At 40.1% G+C, this 25,218-nt stretch overlaps 1 protein-coding gene across 2 annotated transcripts in view; it reads right to left on the reverse strand.

Annotated features, from left to right (window-relative positions):
• Positions 1-10,163: 10,163 nt before the first annotated feature.
• The window catches only part of trps1 (trichorhinophalangeal syndrome I), a 114,419-nt gene continuing 99,364 nt past the window's right edge, over positions 10,164-25,218 (reverse strand). For both annotated transcript variants that reach the window (XM_005728526.1, XM_005728527.1), the window contains exons 10-11: positions 18,247-18,369; positions 10,164-14,091 (exon numbers count right to left, since the gene is read on the reverse strand). In XM_005728526.1, the coding sequence (XP_005728583.1) occupies positions 12,475-14,091; positions 18,247-18,369 (1,740 nt within the window). In that variant the 3' untranslated portion in view covers positions 10,164-12,474. The remainder of the gene's footprint in view (positions 14,092-18,246; positions 18,370-25,218) is intronic.

A 25,218-nucleotide genomic window follows, 5' to 3' on the forward strand; every position in this document is an offset into this window, starting at 1 on the left:
TGCAACCCTCAGGACCCAAAGGATAAAGATATCCCTGCTCCAGACTTCACAGAACATCCCCAGAGGTCTGTGCTGTACAGGTCAGAGCTATTTAGATGGCACAAGGGTGTCCTTTACATTATTAATGTTGAGGGTGGGTATTTGCCATGTTTTTGTGAGTATATCTACAAAGTAGGAGGGGTATACATAAACCAGCAGGTGGGTAAATTCTCTGTGACTTTACACAGGCTGACCTATAGCCTTATTATGTGGAGCAGTAAGCGCCTGTCATTATACACAGTGCACCTAAGCTGAGGTGCATTTGTCTGAGGGGAAGCCACTGCTCAACGAGAAAAGATATATCTCCAAAGTATTTCACCAGCTGTGGGAGAAGAAAGCCTCTACACATTTTTATATGATGGCTAGTGCTGTGTTTGAAAGATGTTGTGTACACAGGAACACCATTTCTTTTAAGTGCTCTGTCCCACTTCTGGTTCTTGCAGAATTTACCAGAGAGTGGTAAGATATTTTCCACTATGAAGGCATGCATGGCTGTAATTTGGGCCTGTTGTGTATGCTTTGGTAATATGCCAATAGGTTAGGAATTCATAATAAAGAGGCTTATTAAGGGAGATCATCAGTTGCACCCCGCATCTGAGTCTTTCAAGCCCTTAGAGTGAGCTTACTTCAAGTTATTCACTGAAAAATAAGTGAATAACATGTTTAATCTGTGCGTGTGTCCTGTCTGCAGTTTTGCCCAGAATACAGGAATGGGAAGTTGCATCCTGATCCTAACATAGTGAGTCTTCTAACAGCTACCCTGTGCTGGAGTAAAGTGCACATTTATTGTGAGCAGTACAGGTTTCATCCATCTATTTTCACAGTACTATGACTTGGAAATGGTTACCAGTAGTTTTTCTATTAAAATCTTTCTCATAGTTGCTCCACCAGCATCTGTAAAGGATCTCTGTGTAGTTTATGAGCATATTTTCCCAATTTCATTAGGTTTGACGACCGGACATGACCTCTATCAAGAGCTAGAAGTTTAATAAAGAGAACATTTGGTTATAGGGATAACCCTGGTTCTCTGAAAATAGACAAACAAATAGGCAATAGAGTTAGGGAGAGAAAGAAGAAGAAAGATGAGAGATCCTTTTCTCAGATAGACTGCTCTGCTAGTGACATTTGCTAGACTAGAAAGTGCAATTAAATTAATTACATTTTATGTATATAGCACTAAATCACAACAGTCACCTCAACCCAGTTTATATTGTAAGGTATAAAGCGTACAACAATACAGAGAAAGAAAAAATCAAATGACCCCTTTCAAGCAAGCACTTGGTGACAGTGGGAAGGAAAAACGTCCGTTTTGAAAAACAAAACCTCTGACACAGCCAGATTTTGGGAGCGGCCATCTGCCTCAAGCAGTTAGGAGTGATGGGAGTCTAAAGATTACAATTATAAAAAAGATGTTGGATATGTAGTGCATGAGGTGTTGCGCAAGTTATCTGTATATTATATATACTGTAAACAAATTGAAGGATAATAATATGGTGTTGATCAAAGTTTATAGATGTTGAACTGGTCCAGGGCAGAAAGTGGTATTCTTGGCCATTACTAGGTTAGGTAGCAGCAGATAAACACTTTTCTGAACTATGAGAGAATTATGTAACAATGAAGTGTAACTTCTATTATTTGTACGCAAAGTCAGCAAACCTTTAGACAAATTTGATTATATTTGACTTACTGTTGACTTAATATATGTCCTGATGACCACTAATATTGAAGTTAATTTAGACAATGTTTGACAATAACAAAAAAGTGCTTCGATATGTTTTAATATGGCTGCTGAGTAACAGGACTTGTTTCAGTAAGGTCTCATCAATCTGAATTTAAGGTCATGAAAGAACACTTATGAAATTGCGCCACTTTACTAACTTTATAATGGCTAAGGGATGGAAAACGACCATAATGGCTAATTTACCATGGGTTCACATTAGAGCTGCTAACGCCGAACGGCGCGATACGTGCTAACTCGCCAACGGAGATTTGCCGCGTTAATGCGGTTATGGCGTTAACGTCATTTTAACGAGATTAACGCTGAGAGCACTAGTTCATAAGAAATATTATAAAATGAAGCTAAATGGCAAAATACACAAAGACCCTCAGAACCACCGGCAGGAAAACTCAGCATATCACAGCCTGGAAAAATCTACTGGAAATCACAACAACATTTTATGGGACTTATTTCTAAGTAAGAAATTTCCCCCAACTGTCCCACCATACTGGTTCCTTCACCTGCCACATGACACTTTAACCTGCTTACAATGACCTTCTTACAACATACATAGTGTCCGTTTTTCACCAATTATAGAGTGGAAGAGAAGAGAAGAGAAGGTGTGCAGATAGTGTAGCTTTTAGACTAGTAAAGAGAAGATTACACAGTAAAACCCTGCGAAGCTGATGATATACAGACGACATACTGAGATGATGCAAAGCAGTAATTATGACTTCACTGAGGACTGGTTAGTTTTTGCTCTTATTGGAGCTGCTCAGATGAGTGGTTTAAGGAATTTCTACCTCTTTTATATCTGTCTATCCATCCCAGCATAAAATCTAATCTCTCATAAAATGTCAGGTATCAGGTAACATCTCAATCAATGCTTATGACAACATGACATGAATAACAAAAATGCAGGATGATACATAGGCACCTGTACATCAACACACACACACATGCAATAGTCTGTTGCAGCCAAGCCTTCTCTCAGTGGTGTAGGTTACTCATACATAAACATGAATTACAATAAACAGAAATGATGTTTGCAAGATGTTTAAACAGGGAGACAGCAAGCTGACAGACAGACCTGCAGGGGCAGACGTTGCATACAGAGGAGATATGCAAGCATGGTGCTGAAAAATAGAAAATTTGAGTGGGTACAGGCATAAATCTTTCATTTGATGCATCTGTCCTCATACTACAGGCAGGTGACGAATTAAAGAAAAACCTCAAACCTGAAAAGAGAGGAATAATAAGAGGAAATAATGATGATATCTCAGAATGTTACAGCCTTTTTTGTCTTGTTTACTGTGAGGGTGTGTTGTTAGAAGGGAGGGTTTCTGCAAATCAGCGCATAATTGTTCAACTTCTTTTGTCTTTTGTTGAGTCCTCTACTATGAAAATAACATGATTCATGCTATGGTCTCTTACCAGATCTCAGCCCAGTTCAGACTAACATTCTGTAGAGTAAGAGTGTAAAATAACACTGCTTTGTCAAAGCTGCCTCAGTTTGTGATGATGGAGAAGTCATTCCCCACTCACTCCATGTATTTTAATTCAAACAGCAATGGTGATGGCCAGGCTGACAGTTGAGGGCAGGGAGGAGTCTCCGTGGGATATGAAGTTTGCAGACAACATAATGATCTGGAGGTATGCTGTGGAGAGAAGAAGAAAGAAAGAAACACAGTAGAAGCAAGACTGAATACAGGTGTGTGAATGGGAGAGAGGAAAATAGTCAAGATGCAAGGACTAAAGGTAGTGAAGGTGGATTTAAATTCCTGGGGTCAACCATCCAAAGCAACAGACTGAACAAAGGAGGTAAAGAAGAGAGTGCAGGCAGGCTGGAGTGGATGGGGATGAGTGTCCGGGGTGATTTGTTACAGAAGGAAAGCAACAAGAGTGAAAAAAGATTGTAGGTAAACCTGCTGTGATGTATGGTTTGGAAACGGCAGCAATGACAAAAATACAGGAGACAAATCTGGACGCGACAGAATTGAAAATGATACGATTTTCAATGGAAAACACAGTGGACCAGAAAACACAGAATAAGAAATGAGTACATCAGAGGGACAGCTCAGGCCTGTCCCCATAAGCAGATGAGGATGGATGGATGAGTGGATGGATGGATGAATGGAAGGGTGGATGGATGGAGAGACAGTGTTTAAATGGTTCCAAAATTTGCAGTGGAAATACAGTGGATATATTGGAGAAAGGATTCTGAATATGGAGCTGTCGGCAGGAGGAAAAGAGGAAGTCCTCAGAGAAGATTCACGGATGTAGTGAGGGAGTGGGAAAAAAAACCCAACGTGCATAACACAAAGGGCCAAATGTAGCGCAAACTGAGGTCTCCTGGCTGAAAAAAAGTGACTAATCCAGCTTCTTAATCTAGATTTGATAGCTTACCAAAATAATCAGTTATCTCTCTTGCTCATGCGTCAAAGCAACGTCAACTGACACCTAGTGTGTAGGGTATGGGAAGATGTAGGCAGTATCTGACGAAGCTGCATTATGCGATGCCCCGGGATCAGAACACATTCGTTACGCAGCGCTCTCCACCGCCATCATCAAAGGACTGCATAGGGGAATATCTTTTGGAAGTAGAATGACTGGAGTTCAAGAGACACGGAGAAATGATGCCAAGGCACATCGAAACCCGACATCTCGTAACACAATTCGTGTCAGTTTTTTCCTTTCATCGGTAGGTAAATATGTCTGCAAGTTGTTACATTTCTTCTGTTTTACTGTTTATGATCTTATTGCATCTGTTTTGCCTTGAAAAGCTTTATAATTATTTCGTGTTGAGTGTGTCCATGTCTTGACCTATTCGGTAAACATCATGATGTTTAGCATTCTAGTCTGATACAGACTTTTTGTGGCCAATCAGCTCACACTTGTACACACACACACACACACACACACACACACACACACATTTAAATGGTGCCCCACTGCTACATAATTTCACTGCAGGCTCAAAGGCAGAGTTAATCGGCTCTTATCAATGTTCTCATTATAAACAGAAAGATAAATTGATAATGCTAAACATAGCATAGACCAAAGATTAGAAGCCTTTGTCTTCTGACATATTGCACTACTACACTGATTAAAGCTGTCAAACTTCGTGACCCAGGGGAGGGTTGTGAAAAGATTAAAAAAAGGTTCTAAAATAATATTAGTGTGGCGCATGTAGGTGAAAAATAAGCCTCTGGCTTTGTTGCCAATCAGTCTCTTTGATCTTTACAGTGAAATAACAGTAAATTAATTGTTAGTGTCACAAGAACAAAAGATGCAGTGTTCATTATACAAATAATTTTCCTCTAAAATCAGTTAAATTAGTACATGCCATGCCCATGGGGGACATGTTTGTCTGAAAAAGAGACGATAGGAGACACGAGACCATATGTTCCTTATTAGTGTCTTTACCATCACTTATTGGGCCTATTGAAGTGGTAATGAAAATGGAAGAGGAGTTGGTTGCAGTTAAAAGAAGTTGACCAAATCACAACAACAGTTGCCTCAAGGCACTTTATATTGTAAGGTAAAGACCCTACAATAATACATAAAAAACAGAGAAAACCCCAACAATCAGATGTCCCCCTACAAGCATGCGCTTTGGCGACAGTGGGAAGGAAAAACTCCCTTGTAATAGGACGAAACCTCCAGCAGAACCAGGCTCAGGGCTAAGCAGTCATGGTTGGTCAGGGAGGGAAGATAGGACACAGACACAATGTGGAAGAGCACCAGAGACTAATAGTAAGTCATGATTAGAGGTGTATAGACACATCGTGAGTGAGAAAGGTCCCTGAAGAAGAAACACTCATACACTGCACATGGGAATCCACCAGCAGCCAAGACCTATTGTAATGTAACTAAGGGAGGATTCAGGGTCACCTGATCCAGCCCTAACTATATGCTTTATTAAAAAGGAAAGTTTTAAGCTTAATCTTAAAAGGAGAGAGAATGTCTGTGTCCCGAATCCAAAGCTGGTTCCACTGAAGAGGGGCCTCTTCCAACCCAAGCTATGCTGACTAATAAACTGAATCCATCCATTAACCTACTGTCCTCTCTGCTGATCCAATCTAGCAACGACCACTTATGTAGATTTTTCTGTTTTTAACTTGCACACTGACACTATAGGGTTCCCCAGTGTGTTAAAATGTGATGGCTCAGGATCATCCAGCCATTAATATTACAATTTTATATTTCAGATCTGGTAATAAAATCTTCACTTTTATGAGGAGCTTGTCAGTGGGCTCCAAACCAGTAAAAAAAATGTATCCTTTTAGGATCATTCACAGCAAATTTTATTAAAGACTTCAGCCATTAGGCTTCAGCATGCTGACCTGTTCAATGTCCAAATCATTAATCCAGCAGAAATCTTGTCATTTGTTTAGCAGAAAATTAAATTATTGGGAATCGACCTTTGGAGAACAGAGTCTTGCACTGTGACGAAATCTTCACTAGCGTATGTTTTGCAAAAGAAAACAGTAAAGTAAGTCTGACACTTAACGGAAAATGGAAAACAAGTTTGGAAAACACAGGAAGACTGCATGAAGAGCAGATCAGGAGAGAAATAAGGACGATATGAGGCTCCTGGCCACAGTCTTGAGAGCGCAGCAGGAGGTAGGTTTGCAGGTTTTATTTTTACCTTCCCCGAAACAAATTCGCCTGACTGGGTATGAAAGCTTTATGTTTAAAAAATTATATCTCAATATCTGTACCCTCCACAGCTGCTCCTTAAGTCCCCAGCTTGTGTAGGATAAGAACGCATTCATCTAAAACATAATGACAGGCATTTACATCCTGCAGGAAGGCCACAGATAGGCTGTTTTCTCGAGGGAGGATTTATACACAATATAGGTTTCCTCTTCTTCACTGTTTATTAAATAAACACCCAAATGTCCATTTTGAGTACTGTTTGTTATTACTTTTATTAATTATTATCATCATTATCAACATTATTCTTCAAGTTTAGCTGTGTAACAAACTTTTCTTGGCTGTCAAAATATGTTGTTGAAATATGATTTTGCATGAAATAAAACCTAAAAACAATAACGTACAGAAAGGTAGCAGAATAAAATACAACATGAGAGAGAACATAACCTAAAAAAAAAAAATCCCATTTCTTTTCTATAAAAAGCCATTCAACTGAACAGAGACAAAAATCTCCTAAAATATACTGATTAAATGTACATACTTGCTGTGTGTATGCATGCGTGTGTGTGTGTGTGTGTGTGGCCAAAAATAAACTGGCCTATGTTTACACTGTACACCCCAAAATGTACACTCGATCCGTACCGCTGTTTGTGTGTTTCTTATGTGTGTGTGTGTGTTGTCCCTTCCTTGGCAATAAGAACATAATAAATGGAGTGCAAGCAACAGCGTCATTTGTTTCTATAACAAATTCTGACAAAGGCAAAAACATGAAAGCACTTGTTAAGGCCTCCCATTGTAAACGCTGATTTGAAATGCCATCAAACCTAAAACATAAAGTCATTGCTGAAGTAACCCAAGGCCATGTCATGCGTGTCCCGCTTCGATTGATCGGGTTAAAAGTTCCCCCGAGATTCCTTTCACCCCAACATGAACATCTATTTATAATTTAGTTATAAATGTATAAACTCTCAAATGAACAACAGAACAGATATCTGCGGCATACTTAGAGTACAGAAAGTATGAATGAACAAATTTCAATAAAGGTTTCTTTATTTCAACTTAAAAAGAACCCAAGGATTTCACTTCAAAGGAATTAGTGAAACATTATGGCATCTGAAAATACATTTGTCTCCAGTCTACTGAGAAATCCTTTTGAGTCAGATGACATGTAAAGAGAGGTAAGTGAGGAATCCCATGACAATGTTGAGAACCTTTACCAAAGATTTTCTGACTTTCTCAAAGAGTATTTAAACATTTTCTTTTAACCAACCAGAGGCCGATTTAATTTAAAGAAGCTTAACCTAAATAAAGTCTAAATAAACATGTAGATCAGCCTTTTAATGTGTGGGGTAACTGAGTTTAGCTCAGCTTTTGGGGTGCAACATTCCGTAATACAAACGCTTAACTCCCGTTTAAAACCTCCGTATTCTCTTTGTCTACTGAGAACATCTTTGTACATTCATCAAATGATGGGATGCAGGAAAAATGGAGGAGATGCTAGAGTTGTAGCAGGTGAACAAAGAAAAACAAAGGTGGGATGGAGAGGTACAGTGAATAATACATTAAAAAATAATAGATGAGAAGGAAAGAAATAAAGTTGAAGGGAGGTAAAGAGACAATATAGAGGGGATGAATCATCCACTTTAGCCTCATTTGAACTCATCCTCCCTTTATTCATCCACTTCTCTCCACATATTCTTCAAAGGCACCCATCCATCCCTCCCAGCAGGCATCCATCCCTCCTTTTCTTGTGTCTTTTAAGAATGGTGAAGCGTCCTTTCTATTTTTTTCTTTCTTTTTTTTGCTACATTTATTAATGTAAACATTTTTTTCATTGTTTTTTTTATCAGCAGCCGATAAAAAAAAGTAACCAAAGAATTCATTCTAAAAAGTTTTAAAAAGCACAAACATAGTTCTGAAAATAACAACAATTAGAACAATCTTTCTGAAAACAAAACAAAAACAATAAACCCCCAGATTCATCAACCACTACCTTTTTGAACTGACCCAACTGGCACGTACAGTAATATGTTAAGACCTGGTCACCGAATGAAAGGCAAACATCAGAACGAGAGATTCATTAGACTTTGTAACTTAAGGAGTTACGATGTTTTCACTTGACACGTGTTATTGGAGAAGTTAAGCAAACCCTTCTTATGCATTATCGTACAGATGATCCACTGGCAGTTTGACTGTAAAATGCAGCATACAGTGCTTAACAAATTTAGAAAAAAAAATGACCTTACACTACCTAATGTAAAGTTAATGCCACAGCTGTCCTATATTAACAGTGGTAATTATTAACAATAATTACCAATGGTTAACCACCGGTACGTGAAAGCTCTTTAATAAAAATATTTTAATGCTAAAATATAATTATTGTTTTTAATCTATAATTTTCAAATGTACTGCTTTAAAAAAAAAGCAGAAAAAAATAATAAAACACATTATTGTTGCAATGCAAAATTACAGTTATTTACCTGCTTTCTTAAAAAGAAAAAAGGTTTTGTGGTTGAATGATTTGCTTAATTAACTCATTCACTGCCAGCCATTGGCAGTGAATGAGTTAAACCAATTGACTCATTCACTGCAATTGACGGCTATAGACGTCAATGGCAGTGAATGAGTTAATTAATTTCTGACCACTAAGAAGAAGTCTAGTATGTCTGCTTAATAAAAACACAAATTCCTTTTATTTACCAGAAAATGTATGTAATTCTTAACTCTAAACAAGTTTTGCAAAGATTTCCAAAATATTTCCGTTTCTTGTTTGAAAGGTGGTCTGATAAATTTGTTAAGTGCTGTATGCAGTTTTGTAAAAGTTAAAATACTGCTTCAAAATGAATTACTGAAGTATTAAAATTAGCCAAAAGTTCAGCTATTTCTTTTTGAGTTTTAAATAGAGAAGAGAATGAATTGTACTTTATAATTCTAAGCCTTACTTTTGGTTTAATTGGATGAGCAATGCTTAGGCTGTTAGCATCCTAGAAACCTATTAGCAGTATACTATCTCTGAAAACTTCAAAATAAAAATAAGTGAACAATTGTAATTCCAAACCAGTGATGGGAATTTTCTGAGGCAATCCACTTGGTAAAAAGAGCTACAACAAGCTACTGACAATGGTTGCAAATGCTCCGACATTCGCATCAAAATAAAATCCAACCTTAATAGCAATCCAATGTAATTTTACAGGGGGAACTATACGTGGTTCTAGTTTTACTTGGCAATAGACTGTTACCAATGCAGTAGAATTAAAAAAAAAAAAGCTAATTTAAACTGTTTATCTGGCATAAATGCAAAGTTAGCTGTAATGCTAACCGTCTTAGAATAATGTGTGAATAATTAACATTGCATCCACCATGATATGGGACCTGGTGACATGGCCGTGTCTCTGTTTCAATCTCCAAATTAGGTCCTTTTCTTGGCATTGTGTCTCTCATACAAGTAACTGAGGCATATGGCTCAACATTCTACAAAGTAGTGTAAATATATGCACAAAAATGAAAGTTTAGCACAGCAAGCAAACATGAAAAGTTTGAACAAACACCCGACCGATCGGTCAGGCAGAAATCGTAATCGATGACTCAGATGACTTGGTGGTGTGAGTGCATGGAAAGGAATATATCAGTTTGCTTTCCCACCTTCTGTTCTACACGACTCATTGCTTACATAACATTTTTAATGCAGACAACAAAACATATTGATTTGAAAAGTGGTACAAGTTACCAGGCACTAGGTGGAATATTCGTCATTCATGTCTTTTTGGATAAGCATAGAAAAATAGCTTCCCCCCCCCCCTCACATTCTTTAGCTCGTTCCTTCCTGTCTTTTATTTTTATATTGACATATTATGTCCTTCAACAGAGTCCGTTGGTGTTTTCTTCTTTTGTCGCTGTTGTTTTCTAGCAACTAAGGCAACACGGCTAGAGAAGTCATCCCATCTTTATCAAAAATAAACAAGATGGCCACCACTTTGATATAACAGCGGGACTTTCAAGGACATGACTGTTAGAAGTTTCTCACTGATGAGATTTGGTTTAAACTAAGACTCAGTTATGGAAACTGTTCCAAAAAAACAGCAACGAAATCACTGATGATGGCGTAATGTGCGATGGGTCAAATGGAGTTGCAAGCCACGTGAAACTTTTACTTCATTGAATTATTAAAACATAACTTTGCAATGTCATCTCGTGTTCTTTCAGTATTATTTAGGTCTTTCATGTAACACCTCACACCTTTAGGAAAAAAAAGCAACTTATTTTGTAGATTTCGCAGGTGCTAACATGCTACATAGAGGTAACCTAAGTTGTACCAAACTCTCAGTAATATGACATCAAACACTGTAGGCAAAAACATCTGTAGACTCAGTACAGAACAAAGGTTTATACAGTTAACTCAAAACAGTTGTTCCTTTTGATAAGATTTGGGGTTTTACTCCCTAAGTTCCTAAGTCTTTCTGTAAAACTGTGTGACCTAACAATTCGTAGACATAGAAAAAAAAAGTTACATACTGAGACCATGTTGACTTATTAACACATAAAAACACAACAAGAACATATATAAGAGAACATAAGAGAACAATATGTGACATGCTAACACAATTAGGCCATGTACTGTAAAACTGATGTGTCACATGCTATGAAACAGGTGGGTTGGTGTGCAACATGTGTGACCCCTGAGGACTGAAAAACCAACTGCAAGCCTTCATTATGTTTACATCATCATTTGGGGACGGACACATCCTTTGATCCTTACGCGTAGAAATGCAATTACACAAATGCACACATGCACACACACCCCTCCCCCTCCCTCCCTTGTTGTACCATTTCTACTAGGCGGCTGTTATAAATGTAACAAGTCTCATTAAGAAGCTCAAAAACAAGAGAAAAAAACTCACATAGGCTAATTTTTATAGTACCATTTCCTGCAAAAAGCATTTTCCTTTACAAAATACCATATTATATATGAAAGTGTAGCAAATTGCATTTTTTTTGTACGATAGCATCATCATCATCATTATTATTACCGTTATTATTATTATTATTATTAATATAAATGTTAAGCGGGTACTAGATGGTTGTTGGGCAGGCAGCCAGGCACATAGCTAGTATCATGGCACAGAGGAAGGTAGAAAATAATGTCACTTGGTTTAATCCAAACGGATAGAGAAAACACTTCGGTCCGGAGTTTAACCGGTTTTATCAAGTCAAACTGGCTCAGCAGTTCGAAAAAGTCCCAGCTGACTCAAAACCCGAGAACCAAGAACTTGATCAGTTTCAGAAAAAAACTGGCTAAGTGAAAGAAATCAACTGATCACTTTTTACCGAGGTAACACCAACTCAACTGCAGCCCAGCATAAACTGGTTTCAAACTAACCAGCTTTAATTAGTCAAAAAAAAAGAAAAGAATTTTGGTTTTAGATCTATTTGCACAGAGAAAAAAAACAGTCAAAAACATGCTCTGGACAAGAACAAAGCAATCCTAACCAGATCACATCTGGCTGTACCAAAATAAAACCGTCTTAATGATACATTAGACTAGTTTGGACCAGCTTTTTTTTAGTATGGTGCATAAGTAATCAGCCCAGCTCAGTTCAGTTCAGGTTAATTATTTTGCTTCTAGTTTCTTTTTTTTTTTTGCTCTCCTTTATGGTGGCCATGCAAGTGCTGAGCTCCCAAAAGTTATCCAAAATATAACCAGTTCAACTTTTAGCCCAGCTTCCAATGCCCTTATGTGGAAATCGCATGAAGTGGCTGCTTATTAAAGGTGATTTCAACTCCATGCCTGTTGTTGAATGCCTGCCACAGAGCTGTCAAGTGGCAGTCACTCAGCAGAGGATTCGGGCAATTTCTTCAACTGCCCCTGCTATAGTTCAGCTGGATCCTACAATGATTTCTGACCATTTGACAGCCGGGTGCTTCCAGCATAAGGATGTGTTCCTTTTAGTGCCCAGGATAGGCCCATTCTGACATGAGCTAGCCTCCAGAAACATGAAGGCATACAGCTTATTCATCCAAGAACAACGCTCTTAAAGGTTTGCATGAGTCAAAGAGATCAATTAATTCCCATCTGTGTTCTCATCTAATATTTTAGAGCCAGCAACAGTTGTGACCTCTGAGCTTCTCGTGACGTCATCGCTGATGTGCGACACCTTTTTGCCTCCCAAGTCCTGGTTTGTCGCGGCATTGTCCTCTCCTTTTGCTTCTTTTTCAGTCTCCGTTTCATTGTCAGTGCCATCGCTGCCTGTGTGTTGTTTTGCTTGGTTGTCATGACACGATTCTACTACATCACCTTCGCCGGTGGTCTCATAATGACCGTCTTCATCGCGTTCCTCCTCTGTCGCATTTTGACACTCGTGCTCCGACATTCCCGCAGCGTTCTGAATGTTGCCGTCTTGCATTTGACATCTCTGTTGCGTCGTTTTGTCTGTGTACCTGTGTAAGCCTCTCTGTATGTGCGTGGTGAAATCGTATCGATCCGCGCACACGTGGAGGCAAAAACTGCACTGGTATGGTCCTTTGTCACCGTGGCAACTCATGTGCAGGGCATACATCACCTCATCTATGAAGTAGATCCCACAGTGGACACAGCGATTGGTCAGGTCATCCTGTGTGGCCACCTCCACCATTTTGCGATTAGACGGGACACTTGACTGACATGTTGACAAACATTCTTTTTCTTCCTTCCCTATCTCCTCACCTGGATTCCCTCCTTCGTCTGTCCTCTCCTCCTCCTCTTTCTCTCCTTTCCAGTTACCTCTTAGCCTGTCAGTTAGCGGCGACTCCTGCCTTCGCCTTTCGGCACCATTTGTGGACACGTGCGCGTTTACAGCACTTGTATCTCTTTGTCTTATTGCGAGATCCAAAGGAGCATCGTTTTCTAATGATGATGAAGTAGGGGTTTGGACGTGAAGAGGAGGAGGAGGATAGTGAGTAGGAGCTGGAGGTGGAGGAAGAGGAGAGTAGGGAGAGGCGCAGTAAGGCACCGTGTAGCTTTGCTGATGATGTTGTACTGGAGTCACCATCGCGCTAAGATAATGAGCGTTATTTCCAAGGCTCCCGGGGCTGCTTAGATTACTGATGCTACCAGGAACCCCAGAGGCGGCTGCCATCTTATACTTGGTCCAGAACCTGAGCCAATCTGACTCCGGGGTCAACTCAGGTGAAATGGTTAATGGAAGGGGTAAGGAGAAAAGAGGGTACTGATATTTTTCAATGGGTGAACCTGGAGGAGAATAACTAGACGGTTTGGACGGACGCATGTACTTTTCAATTGGACTGCCTCTTTCCGATCCCCCTCCTCCTTTACCCCCCTCTGCTTTCGATGTTATACCTCCCTCTGTGATACCGCCATTGCCCTCCGCTCCCACTGAGGAGGGGGCATGTGAGGGGAGGAGAAGAGGAGGCATACGCCTGTGGATCTCCAATGTTTGATTGGCCAAGAAGGCTTGCGTGGACCGCGGTGAGCGTGAGCGAGGGGAAGGCTGCTGGTTTTTGACTGACGCACAGCTCCTGTCTGTTTCCTCCCCGTTCATGCGCTCTTCGCTGGTGATGCGTTGTTGCTTGGGGGCAGGGTTTTCAGACGAAAGCGAATCGGGGTTGAGGCGTTTTCGGGTTCGACGGCGGATGATTTGCTCACCGTTGTTCTGCTTGATGATGTTTAGAGGTCTGGGTGTCTGCAAGGCAAAGGAAACACAGAAGAATGAGCAAGAGGGAAGGGAGTTAGACAGTTAGCAATATATGAAGCGGTAATTCGACTTCATCATGCTGATAACTTTGCTGAACTAATTAATAAATGTCAAGCACACATGCCCCGGAATTACTTGACTATGATAAAATTCCTACTTAATGCATAGGTGGTCTCAGAGATTAAATAACCATTGAGTATGCCTTTGGTGCAATCGACTGTGGATAAAAAATAAAGCTCTCTCTACTTTGACTAATCAGCTGAGTATAACAATTATTTAATCATAAAGCTATCATAAGCATATTTGGTGAAACATAGAAAGCAATACGCACCACAGTCAAGATCTAAAACAGTAGCTACTGGTTTTAGGTTCCCCAAAGTTCCCTAAAAAGCCCTTTGTGGCAGATTACAGTCTGACAGTCTTTCTTCTTTTATATAGATTTGAAGTATAACTAAATGCATCGCGATGAAAGAAAGACTGATGAGGTAACATATCCTCCAGATGACTGTGGTTTTTGCCCTCGCCACAAGGGGGTGCGGGCGGACTTACATCTGTTGAAAGTGCAACCCTCTCGCACTTACAGTGCACTCATCTCTTTAATCGAGTCCTATAATATGCTTTGTTTCAGCGTGAAACACTTACTGAAATGTTTTTTTTAATAAAACAGGAAAGCTAGAAACACTACAACCAATTACTAAAGCAGGTTGTGAGCTTCAAAGAAGGCTGTGTTCTGGTGACAAGTGTTTTGGTTAAAAAAAGGCAAAAGTCATGCATAATTCCAAAGAATAAAAACTGCTCATTTGCATCTAAAACACCAGCTTTCTAAAACACTCCCCACTTATTTAATTCCCCACTGGGTTTAATAGTGTGAGTATAAAAAAAAATCTGAATGATGATGAAACTTTTTTTTTGATGGTGATGCTAAACACATGCCAAAAACACACACACGCACACATGCACACAGCTTGTCTAATACATTTCCAAACAAATCACTGAAAGGCTGTCTTTGCTCCTAGTAAAATAAACCGTTCAATTTAAACTGTCTTATAAGGTGCCCAATCAAAATAAATGTGTCGCTAACCCGCCATTATTCAAGAAAGACATTCACATTATGAGCAGTGACCTCTGCACAGCAATGTCAAATTCAGTTAGCATACAGGACATGGCTTTTCAAAGCTTCGAAAACAGGTTTGCAGAAATTTGTCTTTGTACTGTGTAACTGTGTTCGTATCTCCAGGTATACTTTTACATATTTAGAAAGAAACTTGTGTGTATACCAATGATGTAGGACCTTGAAATACAAAGTGCATATTTGCGGATGCAAGCCATCCACAGAAGACCGAGCAAGATATTGAGATGGATAGACACTTGGGTACAGGAAAAAAAAAAACTCCAATGCCTTCAAAATGTGTCCTGTGCCTATGCTGGGAAACTCTTGGGTGATTTCCAGTAGCCTTTTGTGTATGGAAATGTATTCTTATGTTCGTGTTGATAGCCTGTGACCGAATGTGTGTCTGTCAGAGTATGTGCATTAAGTATGCTTGTGTGGGTGTGCATGTGTGCACGCCAGTGTGTGGGTGAAAAGGGCAAAGACAATGTAATTTTCAGTGTGGAGTTTATCAGTCACTGTAGAGCAGCTACCGAAAATATTTAAGAGCAGAACAGTCACTTCTATTGCAATTTTAATATTATTATAATGATTCGGGGATACTGTGCTGTGCTTATGTAAACATATAATTAGCGCATTAATGTTAACAAGCAAAAACAATCAAATACGCTTATATAAGCAAACTCAGAAGGGCAAAACTCAGATTCAGGGACCTATTAATGCACATGCATTTAAGCGAAGTGTTTTCAGTCCTTCGTTTGGCAAGCTGGTAAAAGTTAATGAGAGAGTTGTCTCGCTGAAACTTCTTGACATATGGATCAATATCAAAAACAAGATTCCATCATTTGGCAGAGTGGCACTCGCAAAATATAGCAGCGAAATCCACAAACATTTCTCTTTTTCTGGCTTTAGAATTTGTGTTTCTAAAGACCGACTGGTGCACAGAAGGACGGATAAAGGGAAGGGGGTGTGAAATAAAGAGGGAATGGAAGACGGAAGCACGAGACACAGTGATTCAGAGCATGATTTAAATCCATTCACACTGAGAGAACCACTGAATAAACTATAAAGATGAGGAAAAGCCTTAATTTCGGAGTGGGATACTCATAAACACATTTATCTCACAATGCAAGACACAAAGCAAAAAAAAACAACAACTGCATGGAGGTGAAACACCTAGGAAAACATAAATTAGTTTCTTTATTAAAGTTGCAGTTTGACTGACATCCAGTGGCATCCAGTAGTGCATATTCTATGAAGCTCATATGTGGTATGGAATAGGGAAGCAGCACAGGTTTTTGCTACTTCTTCTCACTCAGTCACTCACTGTTTTTTTTTTTTGCTTCTGTTTTAGCAAGAATTTGACTCGATCTTCCTCCCTGTCCATTCCCTAATTATCCTTTCCTCCTCTTTACTTTGTTTACTTTGTATTGCCAGTGTCTTCTCACAGCAGGTGTGACCACATGGTGTTTTGCCTGTTTTAGATTGGAAAATGAAATCATATGCTTTCCTTTTAAAACTTCCTAGAAAAGCTTTTTATATATCTGTGTTGTATCTTTTCAATTACATGAGCTGTCACCTAAGTAACTGCAGAAAGTGATGCTTATTTATAGGGTTTTAATGTGTCTACAATCCTGTGGGTGCAAGTAACTCAAACAAACAGTGAGACACACACATGGCTGCTGTAATTTTGTGCACTTTTATGGTTGTAGGGGTGGCTTGGTAGAATACCTGGGCTGTGGTTGCTGCTAGCACACATCACATAAATCTGCCTTTCTGTCTGTTCCCTTCTTCTTCCTAAATGTTGCTTCTGCATTCTCTTCTAATCTCTCCCATCTTCCTCCATCTCTCACTCTTCATTCACACTCTGACCCTTCATTATCCCCGTCCTCCTTCTTACCTTAATCTTTTTCCCTTTCTTTGTCTTCCCCCCTTCCTTTTTTTCCCTCCACTTTTTTTCCTGCCCCTTTATTCATAACTCTCCCTTCCCCTCTCTCACTCTCAAGTGTTTTACTAGCTGCTATCCTCTCTAATAATGTGTGTAGAGCATATAAAACTTTTATTATGGGATATAAAATATGGCCGTCGTGAAGATTGCCAAGAGTAGAGGGAGCCGGGACGTGATTGGAGCAGCAGATGAGATGAACGGGTTGAACCAAGGACATCTGCAGGGGCAGGAAGCAGTAAACTTCAATAGCTTGTCATCCTCCGAAAGGTCTTTAAAGCGCCATTGGATAATGGCAGCATATAGCTCAGGGTTGCAACACGGTCAGTCCACTAATGCATTTATTATCACTGTGATCGATCACACAGAAACGTCCGCACTGAACTTTCGCACACTAGAAGCAGGGTTCGGCATATACAGCGACGCTCTGAAGTTGCTTTATGTTGTTAGTATTAGCAAACCGCTGCGATTAATGAGTATGCTGAAGTGTGTAATTGGCTTAAACACCTTAAGAACATATCTGAGGTGAATAATCTTGATATTCTGAAGTCAACTAAATTCCAGGCAAGTTTTTATCTCATCTGTAATTCATGCAGTCTAATTAAATTTGGGATTTCCATAGACTTTCCCTAGGCTTAGATGGTAAAGTTGATTCATTCCATCATATTTCTCACTCCATGGATCTGGCTCCCTGTGACTGCTGAAACGGTCTGTAACTCCCACCAAATCAAATATGCTTTCTCCAAAATATTACACTTTCACAGCAGGACCCACAGAATATATACAAGAATCTACCCGCGGTGTGCAGCATTTTATTTGCTCCGTATGCTAATTGGCCAGACAGGAGGAATGATAATTAGTGGTCAGAACCACCCCCGTGGATGTAGTATAAAAAGACACCAGCAGGACCTTTATGAGGAAACGTGTATATATAGGAAGTGGATATAAGTTTGGCCATTAAGAGCATATTAACTTCTGTATAACAGGACACTTGTAGGCATTTGCCTACATTTTATTTCCTCTGCTTGCATTGTTTTTTAAAATGTAAGAGTGCAGCTGGTGAAGACAGAAACACCTGTGTGCGACTTACTGAATGTAGTTTTTGGTATAAACCACATGCGTTGCAGACGTAGCCTCCATTAGCATTTTTCCTCCACAGCGATGTCTTGGTGGTCAGACAGTTAGCGCAGAAAACTCCACTACCTCTGCGCCGCTATAGAGGAAGAAGGAGAGAGACATGTTAGAGAGTGAAAATAAAAACATGGTGTAATGAAGAAATTTGGTGAGGATAAGAAAGATGGCAAATCGCTGGAGGGGAAAAAAAGTGGGTGGGGGGGGACAAAAATGAACTTTTTGATTCCTTTGTAATTTTCATGCCACTCAAGTGCAATAGGCTGGTAGTTAGGGTGGGAGACAGAGGGAGAGAACAGATTGGCTTGGTGGCAGAGAGATGATGGACTCTCATTTATCACACCTAATGGGAAATCCTATTGAGAACATTATTCTTCTCTACAGTGTTTTCCCTGCATAGAACAAGGTTAATAAAAAAAAAAAAAACTACCTCAGTGAAAAGAAAATGATGTAGTCGAGATGACTAAGTTGTTTTCGAATATTCGATAAGATCGAACATGGACTTATCTAAGAAAGACATGAGGCACTGCGGTAATTTTGTCACTTGAAAGACGTGGGAAGAGATGAGTTATGCTTTCACCTTGTAGCATAAAGCGTTTTAGTGTTTATCTGAACTGCAGCAGGTACTTTACAGGCAGGCGTTTGACTTTTACTGTATTAGTGTGCAAGTTCTCATATACACACCTCTGCAGTTCACAGCGCAGTGGCGCATAGAAAAGTAGTGTGTGCAAGGAGGGGTGGGGGGGTGAAAAGGCCAATTGTCGTGGCAACGTGCTCCATCACAGTAATGAGCCAATCACAACGTTTCTCCATCCCATTAAGCCTCTGGCCCCATTCACCACCTTTATGACCCTGAGAGGACAGCATACCTCATCTTTCTCCAGCGGAACTCCTCTGTCAGTTTCTCCCTCTGTCTGCCTATCTATCCTTTCCTGAAACATCCCATAATTATTCCGCTGCGATCTCCGCTCTGATCTCTTTAGCCTTTAAAGTGCTCACTATTCCAGGGTTCTCCTTTTCAGCTTCTTTTTAACTGATAATTTTTAGTTATAAAATTCTTAACTACTTGGAGTTTTCATCGCCTGCAGTACCATATCAAAAAATAATCAAATTATCCTAAAACTGGATATGATTCTGTAGAAGAAATCACAACAGGGCCTCAGGAACACTTCTGAAAACACATGGAGCATGCTGCCATCCGGACGACAACACCAAACAACACTGTGTTCTAAATGAATGTCTCTGTGGTAAAAGAGTCCTTATACTGAATGGGCCCGCCTCATGTCCAGACATGTCACCTGTGAAAAATGTCAGAGGCTTGACGATGCAACAAAGGATGTCCCACAATGCCATCAAGAAAGATGAAGAAATCATTTGGCTTTCAAAACTAGAGCAGCTGCTCTCCTCTGTTTTAAAATGTTTGCAAAGTGTTGTTATATGGAAAGGTGATGTAACACATTGGTAAGCATGGCCCGCTTACAACTTTGTTTGAAATGTGTTTCTGGCATCAAATTCAAAAGTAGCATTTAGCACAATAACATTTCACAGTTTCACAGTCTGACATGTTCACTCTGTGAAATTAAATGTAGGCTTTTAAGGATTTACAAGTCATACAAGCGTGCGGTATGAATGTTGGTAAAATCTGTATATGCAGTTTGTGTATCTGGTCTGCCATCTTCCTCTCGCTATTGTGTTACTCCGTGTTCCCTCCAACATCATGGGGCTATGGTCCACTGGGACCTTCTCTCTGCTGTTTTGTTTTATGTTTATGACAGTGCTGAGAGCTTAGCATTTTTTATTTTTAGTTTTTGGGCTCAGAGCATCCACTGTTCGAAGTTAAAGACATTTCAAGTTCTCACAAAAGAGTGCCACACTTCAATCAGGCTTTCTGTAGTCTCAGAGCTGCAGATGGAGGCACTACCGGCACTTCCACCGAGCATCTGTTTTTGAGCTACGAGCTAAAAGCAGAAGAGCCCAGTGGGCACAGCACTGTTCAGTTTATTTTGCAATCTAATGCACCGGAAAGATCACAGCACAATTAACCACTTAACATAACTTTGGGAACAGACGTTACACACTGAATGTGCATGGAGCATTCAGCCTGAGCAATCCAGTGCAAATACTGCACATTTGAATAGAATCATTTGACATGTTAGCGTAGGTGTGTTAAGAGCTATTGTCATAAGGAAGATTCCCATTGTTATCCCCAGCAAGAACATGAGATATTCTTTGAAATCCAAGGAAAATATTTAAATCTATTTGCTTTGCTGCAAATTTAAATGCAAAAAAGTCAGATTTTTGCCAATTTGTTTTAGAAGTTTGCAGTTTTAGCTGATAAACACTAATTTATAATGATGTTCTTCATAGTATCTGGATCACACTGGAGAAACATTGTCTCTCAGTTTCAATATGTGTACAAGAATCTTGCTTCCAATGTTTCTGCATGTATTAAACACCTGAGCTAAAACTACCAGTCTTTAGGGTACACGTGTTTTCATCCATCTGACATTAGACAGCACAACACTTACATTAGCAAATCCTCTCAGCGGCACACTGAGCTTGAGTGTGTGTGCCTATTCGAGTGTGGTGCACACACCATACGGTCACCACATGTAGAGAGACGGAGCCAGGTGATTGATTGATGTATGCTTCCTCTGTGGATGTGTGTGTGTGTGCGTGCGTACGCGTGTGTGTATGTGTGTATAGTGTTGCAAGCCAAACAGTGCGTCTGTCATCAGAATTCAGTTTCCCTCTGAGCGCTCAAATCACTCACATATGGCCCCACAGCTGCCCCTGAGAGCAGCACACACACCTGAAAATATTGGCTTCCATTGACTAATGAAGCTAGATTTGGATGAGAAGCGGCAAGAAGTGTATGTGTGTGTGTTGGGGATATTTTGGCTACACCAATAGTAGACTACAATAATACTGCATGGTGTGTGTGTGTCTGTGTTTGTGTGTGTGTGTGAATGAGAGGTTCAAGTGTCAATTACACAGGAAACTACAGAAATAGCCCACACCACCGTCCAAAATGTGCACGTGCATGCACGAATGCTCTCTCAAAATGTGGCTCCTGATATCCAACTTCCTTTTCAATCATCAGCTAGTTGGCTTGACATTTGTGGAAATGCGCAAGCTCACATGCATCATCAACACATCAAACGTACATACACACATTTCTATAAACATACTGTACTGTATATATATATATCACATACTGCGAATACTTTGTCTGAATTTGTCTTGTTTTTCTCGGACAACTAGTTTTGTGAGCAGGGTAAATTAGTGTGTGGGTGTGCACTTTTTCTGATTCATTACAGATACCTGGCCTCTTCCGCTCACCTCACTGTGCAGAGAAGGGCCGGCTGTAATTAGGGATCGGGGTCTTAATGACATCTATTTATCTGCGGCCTATAGCAGCGTTCAATCAGCACCGCAAACAACGCCCTCTGACGCGCACACAGGCAGACAGTGCTCGTCAGAGGATCAGCGGGCCAGGAAATTAAACTCTTTATCGAGTTCTTCCTAATCAAGCCAAATTCAAACCAACAAATGCATTTCACATTTATTTATTAACCTTTAAGGATATGTTATGGGAGAGTGCCCCAGGCCCAGATAGGATATGAAATGTTGCTATTCTTATGAACCTATAAAGACAGTTGGGACAAATACCTCTCATTAATTAATCGCCCGAGGATAAGGTCACTATAAACAGCGAGTATACATTATAATCTAGCAATGAGAAGTTGACAATATGTTCAGATTTTATCAGTCTCCTGATGCTTGTAAAAAGAAAAAAACTGAAGAAATTAAGAGTACAATCTACTCAGGGAAGGCTGCATATAAAACAACATTTATTGGTTTAATAACTTCCACAATCAGTTCGGTCAGTCAGCGCTCGGATGCACAAGCAGCTCTAGCGGAAAGCTTTTGTCTGGCATTAGAATTAATGCAAGAATGCATAAACGAGGCTACGCGATCCGGCTGCTGTTTGTTTGGGGAAACATGCAACATCTCACCGTAACATGTATCTCATGACTTTAATATGTGTGCGATGCCACACCAGCTTTTCATTCAAGAGTTCGAAGTGGCTGCTTTTCTTTAAACTCAAATAGAAGTTGGCCGTTTTCATTGCCTTTTTTGGTGACTTTACTCATAAAACGGCCTAGTGAATTATAACTTAATTTTCGAGAATCTGATGTTGTACTCAACATCAAACATATGGTGTAACCACGCTGTGGCTGAGTGCTTCAGCTTTGGCTTCGAGTCCACTCTGATTTTCTCCTGAAGCCATAAATTTACAGATGTTATACCAACTGTTTACATTGCACAGTCTTTTAAATCTTTATGGAAGAAGTAGCCTGAATAGATAAGCATCCAAAGGTTTGGGTCTCATCGCAATACTGAGGCCCTCAGATTTAGTTTAGCATCTGCAACCAATGTGCACCAGCATTTTAAAACTCTGGTGGTGTAGCTTCAGTTGAAGGAATTTGGCGAGGCCAACTGGTGGCCTTCACATGGGCTGCTGTTTAAAAATTCAACGTTTGTCATCTCTCAGCATTTTTCTGTAATTTCTTCATTTTAAACATTGAGCACGGTGAAGTAAAGGTAAACACGCAAAACATTTTAAATGGTCCTTGACGAAATGTGGCGAAACAGAGAGCCGCACAAGAGAGGAGACTGGGGAGAGAGAGAAGAAAGGCATCCATTTAGGCGCCCTGTGGTCTAAAATATATTTAAAAAGAGGGCTTTCCAAACAAAGTCTTTCAAAATGACATTACATTTAATTCACTTAAGTAGTAAGTCGGCCTTGCTTTTAACACACAGATGCACACACAAAAGGAGGCGCGTGCACGCACGCACACTTACACTGACTTGCATTAAATCAGTGATTATTTAATCAAGCCAGAAGACCAGCTGGAGGAATTAACTAAATTCCATACTGCCAAGACCAATATCCTATACACTGAATCAGAGAGATACGCATGCACTCCAACACACACGCAAGTTCTTACATAAAAAGGGGAAGAAATAGTCCTTTGGATGAGGATGCAACGATAGTCTCAGATAAAGATTAGCTAAAATTTATCCTCCAGTCACACACAAACTCACTGAAAAGCATCTGGGTCCAATCTAAGAGAACCCCGTGCAGGTTCTACCCACCATTATCTGTTTGTGTGTGCAGGTCTCAGTACATCGTTTGCATATGGCTGCAAAAGTCCATCTGTGTGGTTTTGTCTGAAACTACTGTGCCGTAAATGGGTTCTTCTAATAGAATAACTGAATTTAAGTTAAATAAATTTAACTTGGATTTAATGACTTAAATTTTGTTCGTTTATTCTTACTGAACAACGAGAAACAATAAAATGAACAAAGCACATATTTGTGCACATGCACGCTTTCTTAAATATTTATTAAAATAATTCTTTTGCCCCTCAGCAAATATTTTATCAGTTAAGACAGATGAATAACTGAGCAATGTAATTAATTAACTGCCTCTTCAGTGAGTCTCATTCTTTGCACGGGTTCCAGTTACACAGTTTCAGACTGCCGCTTGCAATCGTAGCCCTTGTTCTGCTCCACAGCCTCTGTGATCTTGGTGTGGCAGCGCATGAAGCAGTTCTCCTCCAGCTGCAGGTTCAAGGCAGTGGAGTTGGAGTATGTTAAACCAGCAGCCGAGAATCTCTGAAGAAGCAGCTCAATGATATTGTAGATCGCCACAATAGCAATATACTGATATCTTTCATGTTTACTTCTTTTTCTTTCAGCTGCTCATCCTCCTCCATCTCAGCCTACCTCTAACATCCTGTTTTATCTCACAAACCCTCTACACGCTCTTCTTCAATACATCCTGAGGTTTTCCTCTTTTTCTCCTGCCTGGCAGCGTCATCTTCAACATCCTTTGTCCAGTATATCCAATCTGCACATGTGCCCTCTCAGCCTTGCCTCTCTAACTTGGTTTCCAAACTGATCAACACGAGCTGTCCCTCTGATGTACTAATTTCTAATCTTGTCCATTCTGCTCTCTCCCAATGAAAATCATCATCTTCATCTTCAACTCTGCCTCCAGCTCCACCTTCTGTCTTTTTGTCAGTGCCACCTTTTCCAAACCATACATCATAGCAGGTCTTACTACGATCTTGTAAACCTTCCTTTTCACTCTCGCTGCTTTCCTTCTGTCACAAATCTCTCCTGACACTCATCACCACCCACTCCACTCTGCCTGCACTCTTTTCTTCACCTCTCTTGTGCCCTGTCCATTGCTTTGAATGGCTGAACCGAGGTATTTAAACTCATCTACCCTCAGTGCCTATCCTTCTTGCATGTTCACCTGTCCACCTGTCTCCCTCTCATTCACACATGTATTCTGACTTGCTATATCTTCAGTGTTTTACCAAGCTCTAACTATATTTTAAGGAAATCAACATGTCAACCTGTGGCCACCAAGAGACAGAAAAACAACTACATCAAAGGGAGTAAATTTACTAACCGAGTCAGACTCCAATGAGCAAAAGCACTTTTAAAAGGACAGCTGTCCAGTAGCAGTCTCAGAGGACAAGGAGTAGTCTCTAAGCCACTTCTGAGGTTAGGGGAAAAAGGTCAAAAAACTTGGGGTAAGCTAAGACGTGCTAGGATTTCAAAGAGGATGAAGTCCTATGATAGTGACAGTGCATCAAACCCCTAGTGAAATATGCTGGTGGGAAAATTCAAATCTGGTTGAACACACGTACAGACCTGACTTCTCTCTGACCAAAAAGAAGAAGCAGGTTCAAAGACAACCTCCACCCTCTGGTTTGCATCTATGTGGAGAAGGATTCGTTCAGCATGAGGATAATATCCCCAAACACACCTCAAAGTGATGCAAGAACTACTTTAAGATCAAAGAAGACCAAGGAGTGATGACTTTCATGGACTTGGGTCCACCTGACCT

This window comes from Pundamilia nyererei, unplaced genomic scaffold (genome assembly GCF_000239375.1).
Source record: "Pundamilia nyererei isolate P.nyererei 1_Seehausen unplaced genomic scaffold, PunNye1.0 scaffold00028, whole genome shotgun sequence".
In the NCBI taxonomy this organism is placed as follows: Eukaryota; Metazoa; Chordata; class Actinopteri; order Cichliformes; family Cichlidae; genus Pundamilia; species Pundamilia nyererei.